Source organism: Polypterus senegalus, chromosome 9 (assembly GCF_016835505.1).
Source record: "Polypterus senegalus isolate Bchr_013 chromosome 9, ASM1683550v1, whole genome shotgun sequence".
Lineage (NCBI taxonomy): Eukaryota > Metazoa > Chordata > Cladistia > Polypteriformes > Polypteridae > Polypterus > Polypterus senegalus.
Genome location: NC_053162.1, coordinates 88,231,490 through 88,258,731, shown reverse-complemented (window position 1 = coordinate 88,258,731; position 27,242 = coordinate 88,231,490). Strand labels below are relative to the sequence as shown.

Genomic DNA, 27,242 nt, shown 5'->3' with positions numbered 1-27,242 from the left:
GTGTCTCAAGTTATTACCATTCTGTAAACACAAACAAGCATATAAAACCCCAAATTTTTCTTTTTATAAGATTTTTGTTTAAGTTTCACCTAGTGACATCTGTGTTTTCAGCTACAAATAAAGCAAACTAGTTTTGCCACAGTTTGAATACATAACAGCCCTAACTAATGGGAAGGAATACTTATAGTAATGCACAACAAAGAAGAGTTTTTTTTTTGGTTTTTTTTAAATCTCAAATTTAAAGCAAATATTTACTTAAGTAAAAGTAAAAAAGTAAATGTATTCAAGTAAAAAGTCACTTTAGAAATAAATAAGTAAATGTCTAACTACTGCTACTTGTGTGAAACTAAGGTACATTAATATAACATATGAGCATTCTGGAACTAGTGTATGTGCTAAATGCACCTTACTTATATATTATGACGTGAAGGGTCCCTGTACAGGACACAGCCTCCTCTTTAGTTGTTCATCTACTCTATTGGTTAATGCTGGTGTTTGGCCTGTCAATTGTGTGCATTAAAAACACTTGCAGAGCAAAGTATGTAAGTTAAAATAATATTAATAAATATTAACAAATAAAGACTTTTAGAAAAAAAAAATAATACAGCTCAGTAAATTTTCTTTTTTCTATAACATCACTAAATTTCAATCAAATCTGTCAAAACATTTTTGAGAGTCTGGGGTATATAGTTTTTCTATTGCAAGGCATTTGCCACTTAATATCAATACTTTCACAGGGGTTACATTCCTAGGAAACAATGTGAAAGTTGATGACACAAATACATTGAATCAATAGGAAATAGGGAGTTCGGTTCCAGTGACCGTCAAAAACTAATCTTTCTCAAAATGTACTTTTCTTCATGGAATTCTTTATAATTGAACACTATTTTTGATAATATGCACTTTCACAACACAGTAATCATGAAATTACCCATAGAATGCAGTAAACAAAATACAACTGATAACATGCAAAAAACATTTTTTCTTCCTAGTCACTGCCTAGAATTTTATCACTTTTTGCGATATCTTAATTCGAAGAAAAAAAAAAGACAAAAACTGTAGTTGGTGAGTTGGAAAATGCAAAGACTAGTGAGATCTCGACACTCCGTACTTCATGGCTGGCAGATGATGATGGAGAAGGAAGCACACACTTGAAATAATTAGCTAGTGACATCTGCTTTGTGTGCCGCTTGAGATCTTTACAGCAGTGACGAGTTGATGTTTATTCTTGAAGATGCGATCGATGATAGTATCAGCAGCTTTGATTTACAGTGAACCCTCGTTTATCGTGGTTAATCCGTTCCAGACTCTACCGTGATAAATGAATTTTCGCGAAGTAGGATTCTTTATTTATAAATCAAATATTTTCGCAGTTAGAGTATAGAAAACCTGTTTACGACCTTCTAAATATGTTTTTTTAACATTATTAGAGCCCTCTAGACATGAAACAACACCCTTTAGTCACCATTACACTCGTATTACTCAATATATTAGACAAAATAAGAGAAAATAAGACATATTAGACGTTACAAATATCATATTACTAGGCGCACTCGCCTTTTAAGGTGACCGCCTTTTATCTCCAATTATTGTGCGCTCCATGTGTACATCAGGCATGTAAGTGTAGAGAATGAGAACATCAAAGTGTCCATTCATAACATCTTTTTTTTTATCCCCTCAAGTGCCTGTCCAAAGTCGTACAATGTCAGCCCGAATCTGTACCGCTAAAGACGGAGTTTCATGCACTAAATAAGCTATAGATGAGAATAAGCAAGCACCATCTCCCCTGATATTTACTACGTGGTGAGGCATTTGTACTCCATCAACATTAATTATTTCCAGAGACAATAATTTTTTCTATTTTTCCAGCGCATCGCGCACAAAAGCAAGGGAACAATGAGAGCACCAGAACTCTGCTCACATCGCGTCGTACCTCAAGCCGCAAGTAGTAAGTCTGTAATAAGCGGAATACCACTACGCTTTGCACTCATGGGACGGAAGGACAATCCCGAACGCTTTTCTATAGTAGATTATTGTACTGTACATTTAATTGCACACAACCACTAACCTATGAAGGCATGACCTCAGTCGGAGAGTCTTCAGAGGTGGTGCAGTATCTTCAGCAGGTGCGTTGTCGTCTTCTTCCGCTAAAGAAGTACTAGGAGTAGGCAGTGGGTGTCTGGGTGCACGGCTGAAGAACATCTTGATAGGCAGTTACTGGCGCTGTCTTTTCACATGCGTGAGGAGGCTTTTGTAGGGTATTGCCATCTTTAATCATATACAAGAGTTTCACCTTCTTCTGGATAGTAAGCATCTTCCTCCAGCGCTTAGTTTTATTCTCAGAAGGCTTAGAAAAAGCAGCACGTTTAGGAGCCATCGTAGGGCTTAGATAAAAATTCTCAGAAAGCGCATGCGTAGTGACGTAGGCGTGTATGAGAAAAAAATCGCGATAGAGTGAAGCCGCGAAAGTCGAAGCGCGACATAGCGAGGGATTACTGTATCTGGCCAGCTGGTAGATTCATTAACACCAAAATTGCAGCAGACCGTTGCTGTGGTTTCTCACTAAGCATGATTAGGTTCAGAGCCTAAAGGACTTGGACTAAGCTTTGGGGACATAACTGTGATACAAAAGTTTTTTTTTTCCCTAGACTTGTTCACAGTCATTATTAGGAAACCTCAGGTGTTGCAAATTGTAAAGCTGCATAAACTCTCTGACTCCTCAAACGTTGTCCTAACAATCAGCAGCAATGGTCTCCCCTCTAAGCAGCTGCCTAGCACTCTGAAAAATAAAATAATTAATTCTCACAAAACAGGACAAGGCTACAAGAAGAACATTTTCAAGTAGCTGTGTCATCAGTTCATAATGTTCTTAAAAATGGCAATTAACAGGAATGGTGGAGGTCATGTTGAGGTTTGGATGACCAAGAAAACTTTCTAAAAGAACTGCTTCATAGAAAGGCAATAAACCCCTGAAACCCCCAACCCACAACCAAAAGACCATGAGGAGCAGACTCTACAGTGGTGGTGAACTGTTCTATTGAGCAGTGACACCTGAAAAAAATATGACCTTCATTGTAGAGTCAGTAGAAGAAAATCTTTCCTGCATCCAAGACACAAAATCCAGCACCTGAAGTTTGCAAATGACCATCTAAAACAAGTGTGACTCATTTTGGAAACTAGTTTGGTGGACAAATGATGTCAAAATAAAACTTGTTGGTCACAGGTCTGTTTGGAGAAAAAATGGGTGCTGAATTCCACAAAAAGAAAACTTCTCCAACTATTAAGCATGGGAGTGGATTGTTAATGCTTTGGGCTTGTGTTGCAGGCTAAGGCACAGGAAACATGTCATTGGTAGAGAGAAGAATGTCAGTCAGATAAATATTAGCCAATTCTGAAAGCAAACATCACACCATCTGTAAAAAAGTTTAAATTAAAAAGATGATTGGTCCTAATGCAAGATAATGATCTGAAACACATTTCAAAATCTAAAATGGAATACTTCAAGAGGCACAAGCTGACGGCTTTGCGATGACCCTCATAGTCCCTCAACCTAAACATCATTGAAAATGTTTGGACAGATCTCAAAGGAGTAGTGCATGCAAGACAGCATACGAATATTGCAGAATTAGAAGCCTTTTGCAAGAATTAATGACTTGAAAGACTCTTAGCTGGCTATAAAAAGTTTTTATAAGCTGTGATATTTGCCAAATGGGGTGTTACTAATTACTGACCATGTCAGTTGCCCAAACATTTGCTTCAGGCCCTTTTCAGTTTTTTTCAACTGGTGACTGAAGTGTAACAGCACTATATACTATAGTAATATAAAGAAAGAAGGACCACTTTTGACAAAAATATACAAGAAAAAAAAAACAAAGCACTCAAAGAACAAGTATCAGTTTCAGCCATATTACACTGAATGTTTCTTGCTTTAGATCATAAATACAGGGATGGATCACCTGGAACCAGAATATTTTACTTTTTAAAATTATATGGAAATTTAAAAAAATAAATATATGGTAAACAAGTCTCACTTAATAGAGTAAAGAAAATTTTGAGCTGTAGGCTTGACAGGTTAAGTGGCAGTAACAAAGTCAATGTTAAAATGATCAAAATTTTTAGAACAGCCCAGTTTTTCCATTTTTATTGAAATTTATGCAGTCTAATGTCTCAATGTACTCTGATATTAAAGTATAGAAAGTGAGACTTGCTTACTTTAACTACTAGTCAGTGCTTGAAGGAGTTGTCCATGACGCGTTCATCTCTCTGAAACTATTCAACTTTCTGAAACTTGTTTTCCAATTCTATTGTGGCTTTCGGTCTGCCAGAGCTGTTCCTGTCAGAGTTTCCTACAGTTTCTAAGCTCCTTTTGATGGTTTATAAATCTGTTCTCGCTAATGCACTGACCTTCTCTGTAATTCCTCTAAAGGAATGACCTACACATTTTGAATGGTCTTCCTATCTGTTCTTGCTAGTTCTTTTTCTCACAATTATGACAGCAATATACTGTACTACTTTCTGCAGTGCAATTATTGTCCAGGTAATGTTCAGAGGTTGTATTCAAGTTTGTTTCAACCCTGCGTTTATACATACAGAGGGTTTGTAAGTAATCAACAAAGGTTGTTACAACTGAAAGAACTGCATTAACTTCTAAGTCATAATTAACTTTCACTGCTGTAGAAAAGCTGTAAGTTGTTAACCTATTACTTGTTCCTTGAAAAAAAGATTTTGTACAACTCATTTTTTGTTGTAGTTTAAACATTTATGTACCCTGTGACAGCATCATATATATCTTTTTATAAATAAAACATTTTATTGCTGTATTCTATATATTTTAGCAATTTAATTACATTTTTTTTAAAAAGGAACTTAATTGTACTTTGAGCATTTTGCTCTAAACTTACTTATTACTTGCAAAGTATATTTTTTCCACACAGTAATACTACAACTTCTTATGCAACTATAATCATGTCAGTACACACAAGACTTGCCTCTTGCTTTCCCTTTTAATGGGTTTTTGGACAGTAAAATTAAGACATTCGATAGATTCATCAGAATCTTCAGATGAGTTGCTCACTTTAGGGGGATGACTCCTAAAAAAGAAAAGAATGTCAATGAGATGAGTTGCAGTTAAAATTTCTAGTTTCTTGATAGTGTTCTCAACTTGGGTTCAAAATTAAATAGTTTTGTTACTGTTTTTTTGCAGTAACAGTAAGTGTTCTACTGGACTTATTTTAAAATAATAATTGTTTTTAATTGAAGTAAGATTATAATTAACGTCAATGTGACAATGGACAAAACTCTACTATTTTCTAGTATTTTTTGACACTCATGCAAATAAATGCATTTTGCTTTGTTATCTATTTTTAAATGATTGTGCCATGCATTTCACCTGTTTCCCCTCACAATTCTACTTCATGTCTACATCAAACAGAATGAGATCATTATTAAGCCCTTCAAATTTGCCAGTTATTTCGTGTCACGTGTGATCTTCTAAAATAACCAAAAAGAGTGCAAGTTACTGAACTGCAAGTATAATTAAAATGCCATATATAAAATTATACTAGAGGCACTGCAAATGAAAGAAGATAATATATTTTTATGCAGACATCTGTGGTTTTGACTTGCTTGTCAATAGATTTTTGGGTCGTTTCACCCTGCTTTTCTTATATTAAAATGCTCTGATTCTTATCCAGTAATGTAGCTTGTCTCACACTGCATTTGAATAAGGTTTACATGCTAATAAATCTGAAGTGCTCCCAATGTGCCTCCACTGTAGAAAAAGAAATAGCAAACAAAACATAACAGTAACCATCCCATTTTATTTTATTACTTGTAATTATTTCAAAACTTTTATTTTTTAATATCAACTGTTGTCTGGAAGAAAAAAAAAACATTCTACCTTTTTTGACGAGTGAGGAGTTTCTGTGTTGGTTCAGAATGTGGAGGTGTATTGCTTTTTTGATTTACTTCCTGGAGCTCAGACTGGCTTTCGACACTTTCGTTCTCCGTTTGGCTATCTGGTTCTATGACAAGCCGTGATACCGTTTGTACACTGCCAGCATTTCTGTTAACTAGGATCTCTCCTGATGAAGGCTCAAGGTCTGTCTCTTCTAGACGTGAAAATTGTATTGTTGCCTGTTTCATCTTAGACAAGGTACAGAAAGCAACTTTGAGAGCCGAGCGTCCAAATGTAGTCCACTTTGAAGATTCCCTTTAGAAAAGTGAATAAAAGCAAAAGCTTATGTCAAATGTACTGAAGATTACAATTTTTTGAAATGTACAGAAAACTAGAAATTTACAAAGCTGAAACAGAAGCTTCAAAGGTTATAATAAAAATCAACGATTAAAGCAAAGAATCAACAGCAATATGATTCTTGTTTTATACAGCACCTTCTATTTTGCCTACAAAAACAAAAAGAAATTTAAACATCTCAATTAAACTTTTCATAGTGCTTTGCATTGAAGTTATTATAAAAAAAAAAAAACAAACAAACAAGGCCATTGTTATTTTATTTGCCAGTATTATTTTGTATAGCACCTCTCATCATTAGTACAATCAAAACAATTGTACAAAGAACCAACACAAATATTATAGATAATCACTATTTTATACAGTATAGTAACTTTCATAGTGATCACGAATACTAAACTCTGCCATGGTAATTCAACATTGCAATAATTCTTTGAATGTAATCTTATATAGCAAATGCTCTTAAAAGGTAAATCATTTTATGTGGCACCTTTCCTAGGGCAATATTGAACATATAATTGCAACATTGAACATATAGTTGCAGACCTATAAATACCTGGGAGTGCAGCTGAATGATAAATTGGACTGGACTGGCAATGCTGATGCTCTGTGCACGAGAAATGACAGAGCCGACTATACTTCCTTAGAAGGTTGGTGTCTTTCAACATCTGCAATAAGATGCTGCTAATGTTCTATCAGACGGCTGTGGCGAGCACCCTCTTCTACGCAGTGGTGTGCAGGGAGGCAGCATAAAGGACGACGCCTCAAGCCTGGACAAACTGGCGAGGAAGGCAGGCTCTATTGTAGGCACAGAGCTGGACAGTTTGACATCTGTGGCAGAGCGACAGGTGCTGAGCAGGCATCTATCAATCATGGAGAATCCACTGCATCCACTGAACAATATCATCTCCAGAAAGAGGAGCAGCTTCAGCGACAGACTGCTGTCACTGTCCTGCTCCACTGACAGACTGAGGAGATCGTTCCTCCCCCACACTATGCGACTCTTCATTTCCACCCCATGGGTAAACATTAACTTTATACAAAGTTTTTGTCTGTTATACCTGCATTTTCATCAATCTTTAATTTAATATTGTTTTTTATCAGTATGCTGCTGCTGGAGTATGTGAATTTCCCATTGGGATTAATAAAGTATCTATCTATCTATAAAGAAATTAATACAGACTTTACTATTAATGTCTCTGAAGAGAAATACTTTTAATATACATAATCATTATAAATAAACAAGTCTCTTTCAACAAATTCTTCATTACCTAATTTGCAGTTATACATTTGGTGCAGGTTTCTGTATTTATTCTTAATATTGTACTATTAAGAGATGGCCCTTTACTGTCAAACACATGTATTACTTACTAAAAAGGGGTTGTGCAATGTTGCATGAAGATCTTGGGACACTTTCAGCTACATAAGCCAGGTCAAAAGCATGCAACCTACATTCTCTCTTTATTTTGATTTTGTGGTCAGCCCCCTTGTAGCTTGTTTTTCAGTCATGCTGACAAAAGATATATATAATATATTGTATTTGAAGTGAAGCCATTCGGTACAGCGTATAGACCTTTGCAAAAAACGTTTCTTGATAGCTAACACTGCTGCAATAAACCTGGAAAACTTATTCATGTTTTTTTCAAACTAATTAACCTTGAAATATTCACAGCCAGAACCAACAAAGCCCTTCAAAAATTATCTGCATTATGCACTGAATGAATGAAGTATAGCATAAAGCTTAGTAAGTAAATGCATAACTTTCAATTTTACTATTATACAATATTAGTTTATCTACTGCTTTTTGATCAAAAGGAAAATCAAAAAAGTCTATGGACAGTATAAATGTAAGTACGTAAATGTTAAAAATCTGTTTTTTTCATAATTAATTTTATCCCCTGTTGCGATTTATTGCAACCCTCCTTGTAAATCAATAACTGCCTTATGATAAGTACACTAGTGCAAATGTAACCTTTTGTCCATATATAAAGAGAAAAAGAATGACAAGTAAAGGGTGCTTATTTATTTTTATGTGCCATGAATGTCTGAACAACTATCTGAATGGATTCTAATTAAAAATTTGACAACACGCATACTTTGAATCTCCCAGATCAAGATTGTAAACAGGGCAAATTTTTTTTCTTTTTTATACTAAATTCCGTTTGAACCATTTAGGGTATTAAATTGAGAGTGCATAGACATGCACCTGAGAACTGAGCATCTTTCGACAAAGAGGGGTTCCAGTTTCATTTTGAAATAATGAAATATCTTCAATGGTAAAGTACTTTGGGTAAGAAATGTTCACTTGCACTGCAGTAAAAGTATTATTTCTACTTATCATCAATACTACTTCTAATAGTAATACAAAAATTACCAACATGAAAATAATCCCATTATGCCATCTCCTGAGTGGAGATTAAATGCAATATACTGTTTTTTCTTACACTGGGTACTGCAGCTTTCTCCCACGGTCCATATGAGTCCATGTGAGTATGCTCTATGATGGACAAGTACCCAGTACAGGGTTGGATTCAGCCTTAAGCCTGCTTCTGGTAGCCTTTGTGCAACTCATGAATGAGTGCCTGGAGTCTAAAGTCTTCTGCTTTGTCCAGATAAACTAACAAGCACTGGACAAAGAGAAAAAAACGCTGCAACTGGTAATGAAACAAGGATTTAAACACTATCAGGCAGTAATGGGCAATGTATTTTCAACATATAACTCAATACTTACTAATATATGACTGAGCAGAAACTTGCTGGGTTTGGGAGACAGACAATATTCATGGAGAACATCACAAAAATTTCCACATGTGCATCTAGAAATATAAAATATTTCCTAGTATCAAACAGGAAATGTACTACTGTATATAACACTTACAAAGTCCTTTTTTAGGAAGACTTTTGCAATGTAGACTTATTTTTCAAATCATGTTTATTTTTGTGTTCTGTTTTATAATTTAAATTTTAATTACTCTGATGTCAATGGCTATTACTTGCTTTGAGTTCTTTGTTACTGATTTCTGATGACATTTTGGGGGATGTAGGAGTTATAGTATCAGATTTTTTTGTATCTATATATAGTACATATTGCCTTATTTTGCACAGAAAGCATGTCTTTTAATGAGGCATGATTATATTTGGGGGAAAAAAAAAAAAAGGAAAAGGGAGTCAACAACTTCTCACAGCAAAAACTCTGATCACAGATGGGTACAATAAAGCAATTTCCGATTTAGTCAAAGCAGGGAGCAATGTAACAACATTTAAACTATTTTTACAGATACATTTTTATTCTAATAATGGGCAGAATCTGAGTCATTGAAGTAAACGGGATATTGAGAGAGTAGTAAAATTGTATAAGAACCTGAATATAGACAAATAATATGAAAAGAAAAAGAACATTTGTCAACAGTGCCATTTTTTTTAAAGACGTTCAAAACAGTTGAAAAAAAACTTGTTTCAAACATCTCTTTTAAGTTTTATTTAACCCATTAATAAAAGTACTGACGAATAACTAGTAACTAGTTTTAAAAAAGAATAACTTGATTTTACTGTTCACTTTAAATTTATATGATTCCGCTATTTAAAACTTAAAAGATGACAATGGATACTTTAGGTTAGAAAATGTTTTAAAAGATAACTAAGGATTAAACACACTGATGATTATGGAATATATTAAAATATGCATGTAATATTCATTTGTCTGAGCCTTTAACTTGAATGGAGGTATCTGTTTTTATTCACATTATCATCATGAGAAATTGTATGGCTAAACTTATCTAGTATAAAGGGAAAAAAATAAATCATACATGACTGAATATATCTTTATTTGGTACATTTCAGTGAAGTAATCAAGTCTAGGCAAACTTATGTATAAGACATTTATAACAACTAAATGTTGCCCAAGAATGAGCTACATAGCTAATTAATACGCAGGAGTAGAACATAATAAATTAAGAGTAAAAGAAAATAGATGAAAAATTTGAGATGAGATCAAACAGAATGACCACAAATGCACAAGTATAACATGAACATACAATTAGGATGAAAAAGAATAGAGTAGGAACTAGACCCTTCAAAATGAACTAAAATAAAATTTTAACTTGGATATAAGATTATTAACCATGCGGTCTGATTTTATTGTGATGTAAAACTGTTTCTGCTGTCTATGACACACTAACACAGAATAAATAATAAATGGTCACAAGACCACTTTATTGATATTTATCTTTAATATCCTGTAATAAAGTAATATGTAGAAAGATAAGGATGAAAAATGTGTGCTATTTACAAAGTAACATGAATACACAATTTGAAGAAACAACAAAATAAAATACAAGTAATGGGAGTGAAGGCAAATGTCAGAAATACATCCAAATGTGTTGCTGACTGGTGCTCTCTAATTCTTGGTCTGCTTATCTGTGACCAGTTTGCTTTTACAGAGACCATTAAAATAAGTTTCTGGATATACTGTAGTTTTACTTCTACAGCATTTGCAGGAGAATCATACATTTTTCACAGTACTATTTTTTTTTCTTTTTGTATGCAGTTCTTTTAGTTTTCTGGTGCTATTGAGATTTTTTCATTCTCCTCTTAACTAAAAATCAGTGGCTAAACAAAGGCTGTTTCTTTGTAACATCTTAAGGTTCAAACTGTCCCAACTACCATATAAAATTGACACATTTTTATCCAATGAGCAAGAGTATCCATCTCATTATTGACAAAACAAAGCTACAGATTTGCATAATAATTTAGCTCCATTACTGTATTAGCTATTTAAAAAGATGCCTAAAAAAATCCACAATTAGCACAAACTGCTTCAAACCTCAAGTGTAAACAGGCCACAAAAGAATTTGATTATGCACTAATTTTCTTAAGGCATATGCACAGCTGAATAAAGTAAATATTAGGGTATGATGAATTGGAGTTCAGCTCTGTGGTGCTCCTACATTTGCCAAATTTTGAAAGACAGTATTTGATTACTCTGTTAGTGTAAGCAATTTTTATAATTCTTACCTCTTATTAAGGGAACAGGGACTTTCTCCAGCCAATGAAGAATTTACCTCTTCTTGTACCCTTTCTTCAGTTTCATTTACTTGCTCTATATTACTTTTTTCTTCTGAAGAGTGCTTGACAAGATGATTTTTTGCAATCTGTATAAAAAATGTATTGTAAATTCTAACCCAAAAACCAATGTAAACTGTTTCCAAACCAAAAAATAAATAAAAAATGCAATTGTACATAATTAAATAAAACAGTGGTAATCTTACAAGTATGAAAAATTAAAATGAAAATTAAAGGAATTTATTGTGGCCTTTATATTATTAATCACTCATTAACTTCAAAAGAACCAGCACTTTTATACCTCTGTGAATTAAGCAAAAAGAATATTCTTTATCTTTATTACAATATATATCAGGCTACATATAAATGTCTAATTTCTGAGGTGTATCCTTTTCTTTGACATTTCTGCCTACAATAAAAAAACAGTTCATTTTGTATGCTATAATGGGCAGACCGCTATAATTGTCAATGTTATTTAAAATGATTTTGTAATAAAATCAAGGTTTAGTGTTAAAGATTAAGAACCTGGTAAGAATGCCTAGGTTATACTAAATTTCAAATTTCTAATAGTGGTTTGAAATTATTTAAAAACTACTCTTAGATAGGTATTGTAAGGAAAGACCAATATAAAACAAAGGATCAAAAAAATATACTGATGGAAAAAAGAAAATCGACACTGATTGTTGGACTGAAATTTGAACCTTTCATTGCTGAAAGAACAATTCAAAATAACAAATAATAGGAAAACAAAAAAGTGCAGCAATATAAACAACAGCAAAGCAATAAAAACTGCAAACATTAAGTCATCTTACACATCTGCAATACCTTGTGTTACCACCTCAGGACAACAGATTCAAATTGACAAGCAACTAGGGAATGACACCCTACTTCTGACAAAGCTGTTAGCCTCTGGAAGGCATATGGTCACATCTAAGGATGTTGTCATTCATGACATCATAAAAGGTGCTGTATGGAGTTAAGGTTAGAAGTCAATCAGCACCAGCAATCACCATTCCTTAGGATGGTTTTGATAACAGAAGCAAAAATTCACATTGCTCTAAGGCCGTGACCAGAGAGTCTCTCTCTCATTGCCCTGTCACAAAAAGAAGAATAGTGTCTGCAGACAGTTTCAGCAGCAGTATGGAAGGCAGATCTGACACAATCTCTTAGATGGACCATTCTGATGTGTAGGTCCTACTCTGGTGTGATCACTTGAGAACCGCCCAAGATCTGGACAAGATTTTCTGTCCAGCTGGTCTGTTAAAACCTCAGGACACAGAGAAGATATGGGGCAATATTGGCACATGCACCAGCATGTCAATGTCTCTCTTCCTAGCTTCTGGTGACATTCAAGGCATTAGGAATTCAGGGAAATGTGGGTTTTGTCTAGCTATGACGTAGGCTTAAAATTAATGGTTTTTGGAAGGTTACATGATCAAACATTATTCCACCTTGGCCTCATTTGTAAATAAATATCTTTTTCCATATTACTCTCACTGCACCACTCTGAGTATTTATATAACTGTATCTGAGTGGAGAATCACAGCTCTACTGCAGCTGATTGGAAAGAGAATTATCAGTATACAGCATCAAGCACACACTGCCTCAGCCATACAGTCCCTGACAAAAGTCTTGTCGCTTCTCTATTTTGTAGAAATTCCTGCTATTAACCTGACTTTTAATTAATCAACTGGTGTTAGAAATAGCTCATATGAAAAGCTAAAGCCCTCCCAAATGATGTTTAATGCACTGAAATAAATTAGTTTCACTGAAAAAGATTTATCATTTAATCAAGACAGAAAGGTCAAATTTGGGCAAGACAAAAGTTTTGTTGCCTATACAGAAAATGAACAACTTACAACTTGCAAATCCAAAAATATGTCAGCAAATTACCGTAGATCCCGATATACAAACCGACCCGGTATATTAGCCAACCCCCTTCTCTACCTACTAAATTACATGTATTTGCAGATGACTGGTATTTAAGACGACCCCCTTCTCCAAGCAAAATTTTCTAAATTTCCTTAAAAGTGTCTCTTCGGGTATATTTATAATGTTTATCGGCGAGAATTTGAGACTGCCGGCATTTTTGATGGAAACCAGGAAGTGATTGCGGAGAAGTTTGGCAAAATGAAACCTTTGTGTTGAAACTACATACGCAAATACGGTACATCGGCGGGTGGATTTCCGGAGACTCGTTATAAATTTGATTAACTTAAATACGCAATACAGTGGACCCCTGACTTACGAACTTAATTTGTTCGCAAAGGCTAACCCATAATGCTTTCCGAACATCCCACTGCAACACTTACTTAACTTTTTCGTAATAAAAAAGGGTTGTATAATGTGCCTAGCCTACTTCGATTAAGCTAGGAGCATGGCGGCGCGCATGGTCGCAGTGGCTCAGGGCTCTCCTTTTCAGTGCACTTTTTTGTTTTTTTTGTACTTTTTTTGTCCTTGTTTGTGCACGATCGGTTCGGCGAACATCCGCTACACCCGTCAGAACCTTATAGACATCGGTGTCCAGAGCCAGACATCTGTTTCGAGTGTTTTTCATCACACGCACAACATCCCAGACAAGCGGGCTCTCCGTGGATTGTTGTCGGGTCTAGGAGACGACACAGACGGAGGAGGGAAAGAAAGCAGAAGCGGGGCCGCAGATCTGGCGTTATGCGAAGGCTAAAAAACAACCATACAAGCCCTATACAGAACTTTTTTCTGCACTGAAGGAGCTGCTTTTAATCTCATTGTAGATGTGTATAGTGACAATAAAAGGCATTCTATTCTAGAAACAATTTCATACTGTACTCACCATTTAATGTGACATCTTTGGGCTGCCTGAAGGGAGAGGGAGGAGATATTTCCACACAATGTGCATCTTCGTTTCGATTGTGATCGCTTTCTTTACCTTCTCTTCCTTCCTTAGCAATTATGTGTCTTGCTTGCATGGTCTTAATGAATTATATATATAGGTAAATCACTGCAATGACCGAAATTACATCCACAAACACGTGTATCTGGGCTCCGACTGACGCTACTAATGCTCTCGGTTGTTTGTTTATAATCGCGCAAGAGGATACACGTGACCGCATCCGTTTCATAACGCAAGATGTTGGTCGGAAATCAAAACAAAAAATTTTATTTTAAACTTCCCGATAATTTATTATAAATTTTATTCATAAAATCAATAACTAAAACACTTTTTTCAATAAATTCTTTATTTAATTTAAAGTACCGGCATGCAAAGTTACTTCTTCATCTGAAAGATGGCTCTGTGGTTTCGTCATTATTTACTTCCATATTCATCTGCAAAACCGGAATTGCGCTGGAAATCTTGAATCTGAAACAATACTCGTTGTATAAACCGACACCCAAACTCCAAGCCAAAAATCTAGGACAAAATTCTCGGCTTATATAACGGGATCTATGGTAAGTAGTGGTGCTGTGAGATCCAAATTTAATATCTTGTATGACTTCCATGAGCTTGAAGGACAGCATCCATGCGGTTTGGCAAGGATTCATACAATTTATTGATGAAGTCATCAGGAATAGCAAAGAAAACAGTCTTGCATGCCTCCCAGAGTTCATTGTGAATTTCCCCTTGGGATTAATAAAGTATCTATCAATATTCTTTGGTTTTGTCTTCCATGCTTCCTCTTTCATCCGACCCAACATATGCTCAATGATGTTCATGTCTGGTGACTGGGCTGGCCAATCCTGGAGCATCTTGATCTTCTTCGCTTTAAGGAACTTTGATGTGGAGATGGAAGTATGCGATGGAGCACCATCCTGCTGCAGAATTTGGCCTTTTTTATGGTTGGGAATATAAGAGGTAGCTAAGATTTCTTGGTATTTTAGACTATTGATGTTGCCTTCCACCCTGCAGATCCCTCGGATACCCCCATTCTGGATGTAACCCCAGACCATGATTTTGCCTCCACCAAACTTCACTGTTTTCTGGGTAAATCTCGGCTCCATGCGGGTTCATAGTAGGTCTACTGCAATATTAGCGGTGACTATGGTGTAATTCAACAGAAGATTCATCTGAAAAATCCACCTTCTGCCACTTTTCCAGCGTCCATCCTTTTAGCAGGCTGTGGGCCTTGGCTAATGCCACACGGTTTTTCAATTGTCTTTTGTTTAGTGCTGCCTTATGGGCACTGATTCAACCATGGAGGCCATTTCGTGACAGAATCCGACAAACTGTTCTGGTTGACACAGGGACTTCAGGTGACCAGGTCTCGTGGAGCTCTGCTGCAGTGGAAAATGGGCTGGCCTTGGATTTTCGAGCAGTTGTCCTGTCTCCAGTCTTTTCAAATCTTTTTTTTATCCTCTGAACTTGACGCTGAGACACATTGAAGGTGTTTGCCACATCAGCAATATATTTGGTCTTCAGCCTCTTGATAGTCTCAGGGTGAATCTTAGGCATGTTTGCAGAGGTCTAGTTGCAGTTGATGTGAAGGTCTAGTGTACTGGGGTTATTTTCATACACACCTGAGACCTAATTGATCCATTATTAGTCACAGGTGAAGCTCATATGACAAGGCGACAACATTTATGTCTTGCCAAAAATTGACTCAATGGGCTTTACCAAGCTGTGAATATTAGAATACTTTTTGTCAGTTTCGTTTTGCACTGAAACATTATTACAAAAGCTGACGGGATTAAAATGACCCATTTCTTGTAACAAAATCTTGATTAGAAATATATTTTAGCGGCACTTCAGATCAATTTGTACACAAACGACAAGACTTTTGTCAGGGACTGTACTGTTTATTGAACTGCTTTAATACGGCAAATGCTTCAGAGCCTTTCCTCACGGTTCAGAAAGTTTCATCCCAAAAACTATAAACGCACTCAATCAGTTCATCAAGTGCTCCTTGTAGAACACTTTGGACTTAAAAGTACAATTACCTCACTGTAAACTTGCGATACAGTTATAATATTGCACAACCTGAGCCACTTTATAAAGCGCATATTTACATATGACGACAATATCATTTTTAAGAGGATATTTTTAAGATGAAATGAGCAAAATATGTTTATTATATTATACAGATAAAACTAACTTCATTTAAATAATCTATATTGTTAATAATTAAACATGTGAGGACACGGTTCCACAGCGCTAGTGAGGAGCTGGTGCTGCGTTCACGGATTGTTCCTGCCTTGCACTGTATTCTTGCTGGGGCTGGCGCGACAAGGGAAGGATAGATGGATAGAATAATTAAACATGTACTACGAAGATATTTCAATTTTCCTTAAAAGTTTTGAAGAATCTTTGCAGAATCTAAGAACAGGAATTGGGGGTTAGTATGTTTGAAAGAGACAGTACTGCTGCAATAAATTATTTCAATGAAGGTCGTGCACGGCGCAGCAAACATTTTGCATGAGGCATGAACAATCACTGCGCCACCGTGTTCCCATTTTTAATAACATGCTTGAACTCCTATCATCATGAAAATGATATCAACTACATATCTCAGAATTTCAATTATTCAGAGAGCTGTAATATCACGAATGTAATGGATTCTGTGTCCTGTCGGAGTAAGAGAAAGCCGATTCAAGAAACATGTAGTGATTCACATACATAGAGCACATAGAAGATCAAATACAAAACAAAGCATTTAACGTGCTATTTTAGTTACGATGGGATTTGAGAAACTAGTAAAGTAAACAATTTTAAGATGAAGTTTATGATGTTCTACTTTAATGACAAAATAAACTACGTGAATAAATTGGAAATTTGAAGATTAAAGTTAACATTTCATGCTTTTTTCTCCACTGTGTGCCTTCTTTTTTCTGTACCCTAATAAGCCTACATATGACACTCAGACGGTGGGGCTACGACTCGTCTTTTCACGTCGATTTTGATATCTGACAACTTTTTTATTTCGGGCACTGTGCGACTTTCTGAACTTAAACCTTCGAGTTACTCCAACACTATGTCACTCGATCCAATTTCCTTTGGTTGTTTATACCACTGTTTAAACCAAAAAATAGTACGTTTTTCCTTGCCTCCATTTGGTATTCGCTGAAATTCTTCTATTTCCCCCAGTGCTTTTGCCATTGCCTTTTCACAAAACGCTGAGTTTAAGGGCTATTTATATTGATTTGCATATTCAAAGAGGCATAATTCTGGGAGGAGTATGGGGAGTGGCAGCAGGCGCATGCACGTGCGTTACTTTTCACGCTGACTGGGATTTAAGGAGTGGAAGAACGTGGAAGTTGGCGAACACACAGATTTATGCATCTGGATTTTTTTGTGTGTACGCACATTTCCGCTTTTATCCTTACGACATGTTTTAGTGTGAATTCCACACACAGTGTTTTGCATGAGGCCCCAGGCCGCTAAACTTTCAACTTCCTGTGAACAAACACAAGCAATAACTATTGTTTTCTTATTTCAGACAAGGCAGTGTGTTTCTCTTTTCCCCATCAGTATGTTTTACATATAAATGCACACATGCACATTCACATATTACTTTTATGTAAATGTAGCTTTAACTGTATACAAACCTTAAGAAGAATAGGTTCAGACACAGTGATAATAGTCTGACAAAACCTATACATTCTTTCCCGAAAATGCTCATATGTCATTTCTTCAAGACTTGGATGGCTGTTATTTTTTTGCTGAATCAAGTCCATAAACTCTGCTTTCTAAAAAAGCAAAAGCATTGATTTGACACAGAAACAATATGCTTTCTGCTATGAAGCAATAAGAATACTATTAACAAACACTTAAAAATCTGAAATGCAACACCTTTAAACTTTATGTAAAAATTCAACCATTCAAGCATGTAAATCAATATATAAAAACTGAATATACTAATCTGACCTGAAGATCCTGACCTGGTGGAAAATGCTTCTTCAGTATATTTTGCGCTTTTTCAAAGTTGTTTTGTTGAATGCAAACAATCACTGCCTGCAAGCAACATACAGGTTAAGAAGACAGCATGACAGCAAAGAAGTATGCAAGTTTTTTTCCTTCTTTTGAAATACAAATGCAAAAAACAGCCATTAGGTTTCAATTTTACAAAATATTGTGCAGTTAACAGAAGATTTTGAAAAGCAAAATTCCAAGTAAATAAATGCTATTAATTTTAATTTCAACCTTAATCATTAATAGGAACTACACCTCAGAGAGGATTACAGGCAGCCAAATGGTAACAGTTATGAATGCTTTAAGTAATCATTTTTTTTACATTACACACAACAGACAGATGGATGTTCATGTGCATATGCAAATAAGGTATATGCATAAAAAACACTTTTTTTACCATTTTTCTGACAAGTCGTTTAGCATTGTCAATTTCAGCCTTTGGTAGTGCTACTTCTTCACAGGTCATCTTTAGTATATTCAAAGCAGACTCAAGGGGCGTCTGCTCATTTATTTCAAATATACAATCTGTTAAAATATAAAATATATATCTTCAAATCTTTATTAAATAAAATAATCAGTTCAAGTTTACTTTTATAAGCACATAGTGTAATGTTATTGCTAAAAACAAACTAGTAACAGTAATGCAAAACCAACACCAGACAAATAAAAAATGTATATATTATACATTAAATAAAACGGTCATCTAGCTGCCACTTTATAAGATACACTCTCCACCTTCATACAAATTCTGCATTCACTGGTTTTCACACACAACCGTTTCAAAGGGGTTACTGATAATTGTGTGAAACACAAAAAAACCACTACCAGAGATGAGTGGTCCTTTGTATAAAAACATCTTGTGAATCACTGAGGTCAAAGGAGAACTGCGATTTATACAAGTTGGAGAATTACGTCTGCATTCAACAGTGGTATGCAGAATTACATCTCATAGTGCACCACTTTATGTCAAACGTGCCATAACAACTGAAAACCATTTTGGATGCTGATGATGTCAGTGGGGAAACAAAAAAAAAAAACACAAATGAGTGCACATCTAGATGGCACAATGGTAAAATATTTTCCTGGAAAACACTAAGGCCCCTGATATACACTGACTGGCAAAGTACATCTGGACTTCATTGTTGACCAAGTTCATACCTTAATGGCTATGATTTATCTACAGTGGCATGCAAAGGTTTGGGCACCCACCCTTGCTTAAAATGTCTGATACTGTGAATAGTTAAGTGAGCAAAAGGTGAACTGATCACCAAAAGGCATAAAGCTCACACATTACTTTAGCACTTTAAGCAAGATCACATTATATTTCCATCATTCATTGGTACCGTCACCTTTAATTTTATGCCAGGGGTCTTTACTCACAGTCCTGAAGGGCCACAGTGGCAGCAGGTTTTTCCTCCAACCCAATTGTTTAATAAAATGCACTTATTGCTCAAGTTACACTTCTGCTTCACTTTAGTTGTCTCGCTCGTTAAGAGTTTGAACCCTAATTGCTTATTTTAGTCTTCAACAGCTGTATTCTTGATTTTTAATTGCTCCTAATTAGCAATAACATGCAAATGACAAAAGAGACCAGCGTTTCTCCATTTAGCTTATTACCATTTACACCTGTATGTATTTATCATGTGCTATTGGGTTTAATTAAATACAGGTAAAATTCCGTTACAATGAAATTTTCATTACAACGAAGTATTTTTATGGTCCCGACAGTTTCTCCATGTGATGCGAGTCTATAGAAATCTAGTCACTACGAAGTACATTTAGCAGATACTTTCATTACAACGAAGTGCACAAAAGACCTTGAAATGCCTGAATGAATCATCCACAGAGCAGCTAGTTCTGTGGCCACAGCTCAGTTGTGCACAACTATCCTCAAACAGAAACATTGTAATTTTTTTTTCTTTCTTCGAACATTCCTTGTAATTTATTTATTTATTTTTGCCTTTTTTGTTTCCTGCGGTTTTCAGTGATACCTTATGCTTATTGCTCATCAACATTTGAAAAACATGCATTGGAATTTAACTCACTGTCACCCTCCTATAGAAATGGCAGACACAAAAAAACGGTAACAGTTCATATTAGAAAAAAATAACTTTATATTTTTGCAGCTCTTGATTGCAGCAAAAAGAAAAAAGACGGTGCCAGTGAATTCTGAATTTCGCCATCGATGCTGTCAACTTTCTTGAAAGACTGAGCAAAAAAACAAGAAAAATCTCGGGTTGCAAACATATGTGAAATGATGTATTTGAAGACATCGAAAAAGCAGTTTTTATGTGATTCAGTGATGCTCATTCAAGAAACATTCCTATTAATGCGGTACTCATTCAAGAAAATGTGAGGTTTGTAAACTCTATTGGGACCTCCACCAACTAGACAGCACGCTGAAGAGTGCCCCTAAGTCCGATCTCCGCGTCTATGGAAGACTATGGAATCTGTTGCTGGTGCAACAGCAGGCTCAAAGCTATGCTGCATCTCGCAGCATCTCCCTTATAGCGCAACCCGATCTTTTATGATTTGCTTCGGTGACACTTCACTGAAGCACTATGAGCCTGTTTTTGCCCTGCCCCGGCAACGGACAAACTTCCACAGACGCTGCAATTTCGCTTGGGGACGCACTTCAGCTTGTCGTTCCCATAGAGGGGTTCTCAAAAGAGTTTAGAAACTTCACAATATGAAGAAAAGGATGATTCGGCTCCTGATTGATAACTGTGCTACCCACAACATGCTTCCACATTTAGATAATGTTCGCATTGAATTCCTCCCACCCAATTGCACAGCGGTGTTTCAGTCATTGGATTTGGGCATCATTTGCACCCTGAAAGTGTATTATTGCAAGGAAATCCTGAGAAAAATTCTCATCATCATAACTTATAGGCAGGAGGAGATTAAAATTAACACGAAAGAAGCTATTGAAATGATTGCAAATGCCTGGACGCAAGTTAAAGAAAGCACTATAGTAACAAATACAGAATCTCGTTACAACAAAAAATTTTTTAGGTCCCTGGGAGTTCGTTGTATTGGAATTTTACCTGTACTTGGAAGGAAAGTGAAGAGAAAAAAGTGAAAGACTGAGAATTAATCAACCATTTTAGCCTTCAAATCATTTGGATGATATCCGTAGAAAGGGGAATAAAATCTAGGATATGAGAATTACTTGACATAGCAGGGTTAAAGCACTAACAAGCCATGAAATTAAATTATTGCCAAGAATTGATTTCTAATTAAGCAACGGGGGTGGAAGAAAAATCTGCAGCCACTGTTGCCCTCCAGGTTTGTGATTGAGGACCTCTGCTTTATGCGTTTTGGTGATTAGCTCATATTCTGCTCAGTTAACTATTCACAACAACAGACATTTTAGGCAAGGTTTCCCAAACTTTTACATGCCACTGTATATCTATATTATTAAAAGGCAAAGCCCTCACTGACTGACTAACTCATTCACCATTAATTCTCCAACTTCCCATGTAGATAAAAGGTTGAAATTTGGCAGGCTTATTCCTTACAGCTTACATACAACAGTTACCGTAGATACTGGAATACAAGCCGACCCGGTATATTAGCCGACCCCCTTCTCTACCTACTAAATTACATGTATTTGCAGATGACCGGTATTTAAGCCGACCCCCTTCTCCAAGCAAAATTTTCTACATTTCCTTAAAAGTGTCTCTTCGGGTATATTTATAATGTTTATCGGCGAAAATTTGAGACTGCCGGCATTTTTGATGGAAACCAGGAAGTGATTACGGAGAAGTTGGGTAAAATTAAATCTTTGTGTTGAAACTATATACGCAAATACGGTACATCGGCGGGTGGATTTCCGGAGACTCGTTATAAATTTGATTAACTTAAATACGCAATACAGTGGACCCTTGACTTACGAACTTAATTCGTTCGCAAAGGCTAACCCATAATGCGTTCCAAACCTCCCACTGCAACACTTACTTAACCTTTTCATAATAAAAAAAGGTTGTATAATGTGCATAATTTACCAAAACACCAATAACTTTTCCAATGTACTAACCAAAAAGTTATAAAAAAAATAGCCTACTTCGATTAAGCTAGGAGCATGGCGGCGCGCATGGTCGCAGCGTCTCAGGGCTCTCCTTTTCAGTGCACTATTTTATTGTTTTTGTACTTTTTGTTTTGTCGTTGTTTGTGCACGATCAGTTCGGCGAACATCCGCTACACCCGTCAGAACCTTATAGACATTGGTGTCCAGAGCCAGACATCTGTTTCGAGAGTTTTTCATCACACGCACAACATCCCAGACAACATAGCGAGGCCAGCGGGCTCTCAGTGGATTGTTGTCGGGTCTAGGAGACGACACAGACAGAGGAGGGAAAGAAGGCAGAAGCGGAGCCGCAGATCCGGCGTTATGCTAAGGCTAAAAAACAACCATACAAGCCCTATACAGAACTTATTTCTGCACTGAAGGAGCTGCTTTTAATCTCATTGTAGATGTGTATAGTGACAATAAAAGGCATTCTATTCTAGAAACAATTTCATACTGTACATCACCATTTAATTTGACATCTTTGGGCTGCAGGAAGGGAGGAGGAGGAGATATTTCCACACAATGTCCATCTTCGCTTCGATTGTGATCGCTTTCTTTACCTTCTCTTCCTTCCTTAGCAATTATGTGTCTTGCTTGCATGGTCTTAATGAATTATATATATATATAGGTAAATTACTGCAATGACCGAAATTACATCCATAAACACATGTATCTGGGCTCCGACTGACGCTACTAATGCTCTCGGTTGTTTGTTTACAATCGCGCAAAAGGATACACGTGATCGCATCCGTTTCGTAACGCAAGATGTTGGTCAGAAATCAAAACAAAAAATGTTATTTTAAACTTCCCGATAATTTATTATAAATTTTATCAATAAAATCAACAACTAAAACACTTTTTTGAATAAATTCTTTATTTAATTTAAAAGTACCGGCATGCAAAGTTACTTCTTCATTTGAAAGATGGCTCTATGGTTTCGTCATTATTTACTTCCGTATTCATCGGCAAAACCGGCATTGCGCTGGAAATCTTGAATCTGAAACGATACGTTGTATAAACCGACCCCAAACTCCAAGCCAAAAATCTAGGACGAAATTCTCGGCTTATATAACGGGATCTACGGTAAGCAGGTTTCATTTCGAAATTCTACACGTAACGGTCATAACGGTCGACAACGTCCGCCATGTTGAACTTTCTTATTTATGGCCCCATCCTAACAAAACTTGGTAGGCGGCTTCCCTGCACTAACCAAAACCGATCTACGTACTTATTTAGGTGGTATGACACCACTGTTGGCCGCCATATTGAACTTTCCAACGTCATTAATTTTCCAACTTCCCGTGTGGGTAAAAGGCTGACCCCATCTTCACGAAATTTGGTAGGTGGCTTCCGTGCGCTAGCCGAAATCAATGTACGCACTTATTTCGGCGGTATGACGCTACTGTCGGCCGCCATAATGAACTTTTCAACGTCATTAATTCTCCAACTTCCTGTGTAGGTAGAAGGCTGAAATTTGGCAGACTCATTCTTTACAGCTTACTTACAAAAATTAAGCAGGTTTCATTTTGAAATTCTACGCGTAATGGTCATAACGGTCGACAACATCCACCATGTTGAACTTTCTTATTTATGGCCCCATCTTAACGAAATTTGGTAGGCGGCTTCCCTGCACTAACCAAAACCAATGTACATACTTATTTCAGTGGTAAGATGCCACTGTAGGCCGCCATATAGAACTTTTCAACAGTCTTTGTTACTTATGGGCCCATCTTCAAGAAATTTGGTACGCGGGTTCCCAACGCTAACTGAATCCTACTTACGTACATACAGTAGAGTCTCGCTTATCCTACCTTCACTTATCCAACATTCCGTATTATCCGACGTCCCACAGCAAAAAAAAGAAAAAAAATGCATCAATCAGCGACAAGAACTGCAAGCGTAGTCTGTTTTTTGTTTAATTCGTTCTGGAAATGTGCACGCAGTCCAAAGCACTTGTACAGTATATCAATGTGAATTTCCCCATAAGAAATAATGGAAACTTAGATGATTCGTTCCACAACCCAAAACTATTCATATAAAAATGATTAATACATAATATAAAGTAAAAATAAAGCAAATTAACTGGCACTTTACCTTTGAAAAGAATCATGGCTAGTGTGAGTGAGTTTCTAAACTCTTGTGGGATTCCACCCAACTGGACGACACGTGGAAGAGCGCCCCAAAGCAATCACAGTCTCTCAGCACTGTAGCAGTTCGCCATAAAGGCCAATCCGAAAAGATCGCCGACATGCTATAAGCGCCTGCCATCGATGGGCAATACAAGGAATATTATAAATGTGCAGGGCACAGTGTTACTTTTCCCCCGACCCTGCCTGACTGCTATGTCTGTGTATAGGAGAATGGCAGATCCCGCTAAAATAAATAACCGCGCTGTTGCTGTTTCAAGCTTAATAAAGCTGGTGTTGCTAAAAGTACTGAGATTCAGCTTCGAGTTTTCGGGTGCAAGACGGGGACTCGCATGTCACAGCACAAACACACACACATGCAGTCACAATGCTGTAGTAAACAGTATACGCTCATACGGATGTTGACTATATGAGTGACGTAGTTAAGGCTCTAGAAACTGCAATTAATTACATTGAGCAACAAGAAGAAGCTACAGAAATCGACATAATGATGCTGCAAAGATGGCAAGACTTGACAGCGAAGAAACGGCACTCGTTGGAAAAGCAGACTACGATCAAAAATGTCTTTAAATCATCACAAGACTGAACTTTTTAAGTACAGTACATACTGCATTTATCTCCAGACAATTCTGTAACTGTAAGTTCATTTTTTCAGTTAATTTATTCTGTTGTTTTGTTGTAAAACATGATTATTAGGTTCATAATGTGTAAAATTATAACATAATTTGACGTTTAATAGGCTTCTTCTTAACACCTGCCATTAGGCCCGTTTATGGCGGATAAGCAAGACTCTACTATATATACGTCCATAGCCTGCAGCTCAGTCACCGTGTGAGGCGGCGTTGGGTCCCCCATTCCAACGCCTCCCACATTGTTGGCTGCCTGCCTATATAAGGCTGCCCACCGCTCCGGTCTCTACATTCCCTTCCTTGCTTCGCCACGGGATTCACGTCTCCCTGATGATAACTACAGCCTTTTTTATTTAATTCACGGCTTCTCCGCTGTTTTATTGTTCGTTTATTACGATTATAGTTATTGTGTAAGTATTTTAGACTTACTTTACATTGTTCAGGTACCCATTTCCTTTATCATTCCAACCGTTCCCCCATTAACATGTCTATCGAGTTGATCACCATCGATCAAAGAACTGTCACTTACAGAGTGGTTTCCATGCCCGGAGATGGTACCTGCCTTTTCCATTCTCTTTGTTACATATTGCAGGCTCACTCTTGATATCCGGAGGAACATTGTGTCTTATGTATTGAATGACTGGGACAGGTTCAAGGTGTGGACTGATGACGGTACAGGAGATAATTATACTACACAGGAGCACTATAAGAGTGAAATGCTTATGCCCTTCACCTATGCTTCTGCATGTGAGTTGGTGGCTGCCGCTGAATTGCTCGGTTGTCGCTTTCAAGTGTACCGAAATGGCCAAATATTTTACACCATATTTTTGACAACTGCCAATGCCTCTTAAACATCTTAGCTTCACAGGTGATGATTTCAGTAGTGGACACTTTGATGTTTATGAATATTTAAACTCTCAAAAAGCTGGATGTGAAGTTATCGATGAAACCGGTTGTATGCTTACAACGCTTGACAGATGTCGAATGTCACTTCAACACAAGTCTTGCAAATACTGTCGTAATTGAAACAAACCATGAAACTCAAACCGATTATGACAGCAGCAATCCAAGCTGTGAGATTTCAGACAAGATTACTTTTCACATGGCCAACTGTACGTTGCATGCTCAAGAGTAAGCTCAGCGCACAGCTTGGTCATATTACAACCGGAGGGCCAAACTAACAATGTGGTATACAAAGAGATCCTTAACAAATAATTATTGGTATATTTTCCCTCAGTTTAAAAAGGTTTAATTTTCTTCTTAATAAAAATTTTAAGGCAGTACTTCGCCGCTGCGAAGCACGGGTATTTTGCTAGTCCTAAATAAAAGGTGGTAGTTTGGCTGGTGACCAAAAATGTTGCACACACCCGTTTCCATGCTCACATCGCAATGTATAAAAACTAAACTTGGCATAAAGCCACGCACATCAATCCCTGGTGTGCAAAAGTTCTCTGCTCGGTTTTGCAAACTGGCAGCACCCAGCATCAAAGCAGTGCTTTTGTTCCAGTGTGTTTTCCCTTTCTTTTTAGATCCACATCCCTGACGCGGCTTATCGTTTATTAGTTTAAGGCACCGGATTGTAATTGACCTGTAACAATATAATGGTCCATGGAATGGCCAAACTACTCCAAATACCATAGCTGCTTTAGCATTGTCACTATCAGTACACCACTCAGAGTATTTATCCCACTGTATCCGAGTGTGGAATCGCATCTCTACGGCAGCTGATCGGAGAAGGGAATTATCGGTATGCAGCATCAAGCACACGCTGCCCCAGCCATGCGCTGCTCGCAAACAACAAACGCTATAGAGCCTTCCTTGTAAGGACCTCGCGGCTCAGAAACAGTTTCATGCCAAGAACTATAAATACACTCAATCGGTCCATTAAGTGCTCCTTGTAGAACTGTATATACTTATAAGAACACTTACCTCACTGTAAACTTGCACTATAGTTATAATATTGCACAACCTGGGCCTCTTTATAAAGTATGTATTTACATATGACGAATGGCTTCTAAATCGACTTCAATTTCCAAGATTTGGAACTCTTGATATCATTTTAAGAAGAAATACAGCAAAGTATATTTTTTACATTATACAGATACAATATTAACATTATTTAAATAATCTATATTGTTAACAATTAAACATGTCAGGACATGGTATCACAGCGCTAGCGATGAGCTGGTGCCCCGTTCAG

The 27,242-nt window shown here is 36.7% G+C and overlaps 1 protein-coding gene across 1 annotated transcript in view; it reads right to left on the bottom strand.

Annotated features, from left to right (window-relative positions):
- The window catches only part of terfa (telomeric repeat binding factor a), a 58,444-nt gene that overhangs the window by 15,302 nt on the left and 15,900 nt on the right, over positions 1-27,242 (bottom strand). The window contains exons 3-8 of the mRNA XM_039763413.1: positions 18,592-18,719; positions 18,150-18,236; positions 17,831-17,971; positions 11,264-11,400; positions 5,900-6,211; positions 4,989-5,090 (exon numbers count right to left, since the gene is read on the bottom strand). Coding sequence (XP_039619347.1) covers positions 4,989-5,090; positions 5,900-6,211; positions 11,264-11,400; positions 17,831-17,971; positions 18,150-18,236; positions 18,592-18,719 — 907 coding nt within the window. The remainder of the gene's footprint in view (positions 1-4,988; positions 5,091-5,899; positions 6,212-11,263; positions 11,401-17,830; positions 17,972-18,149; positions 18,237-18,591; positions 18,720-27,242) is intronic.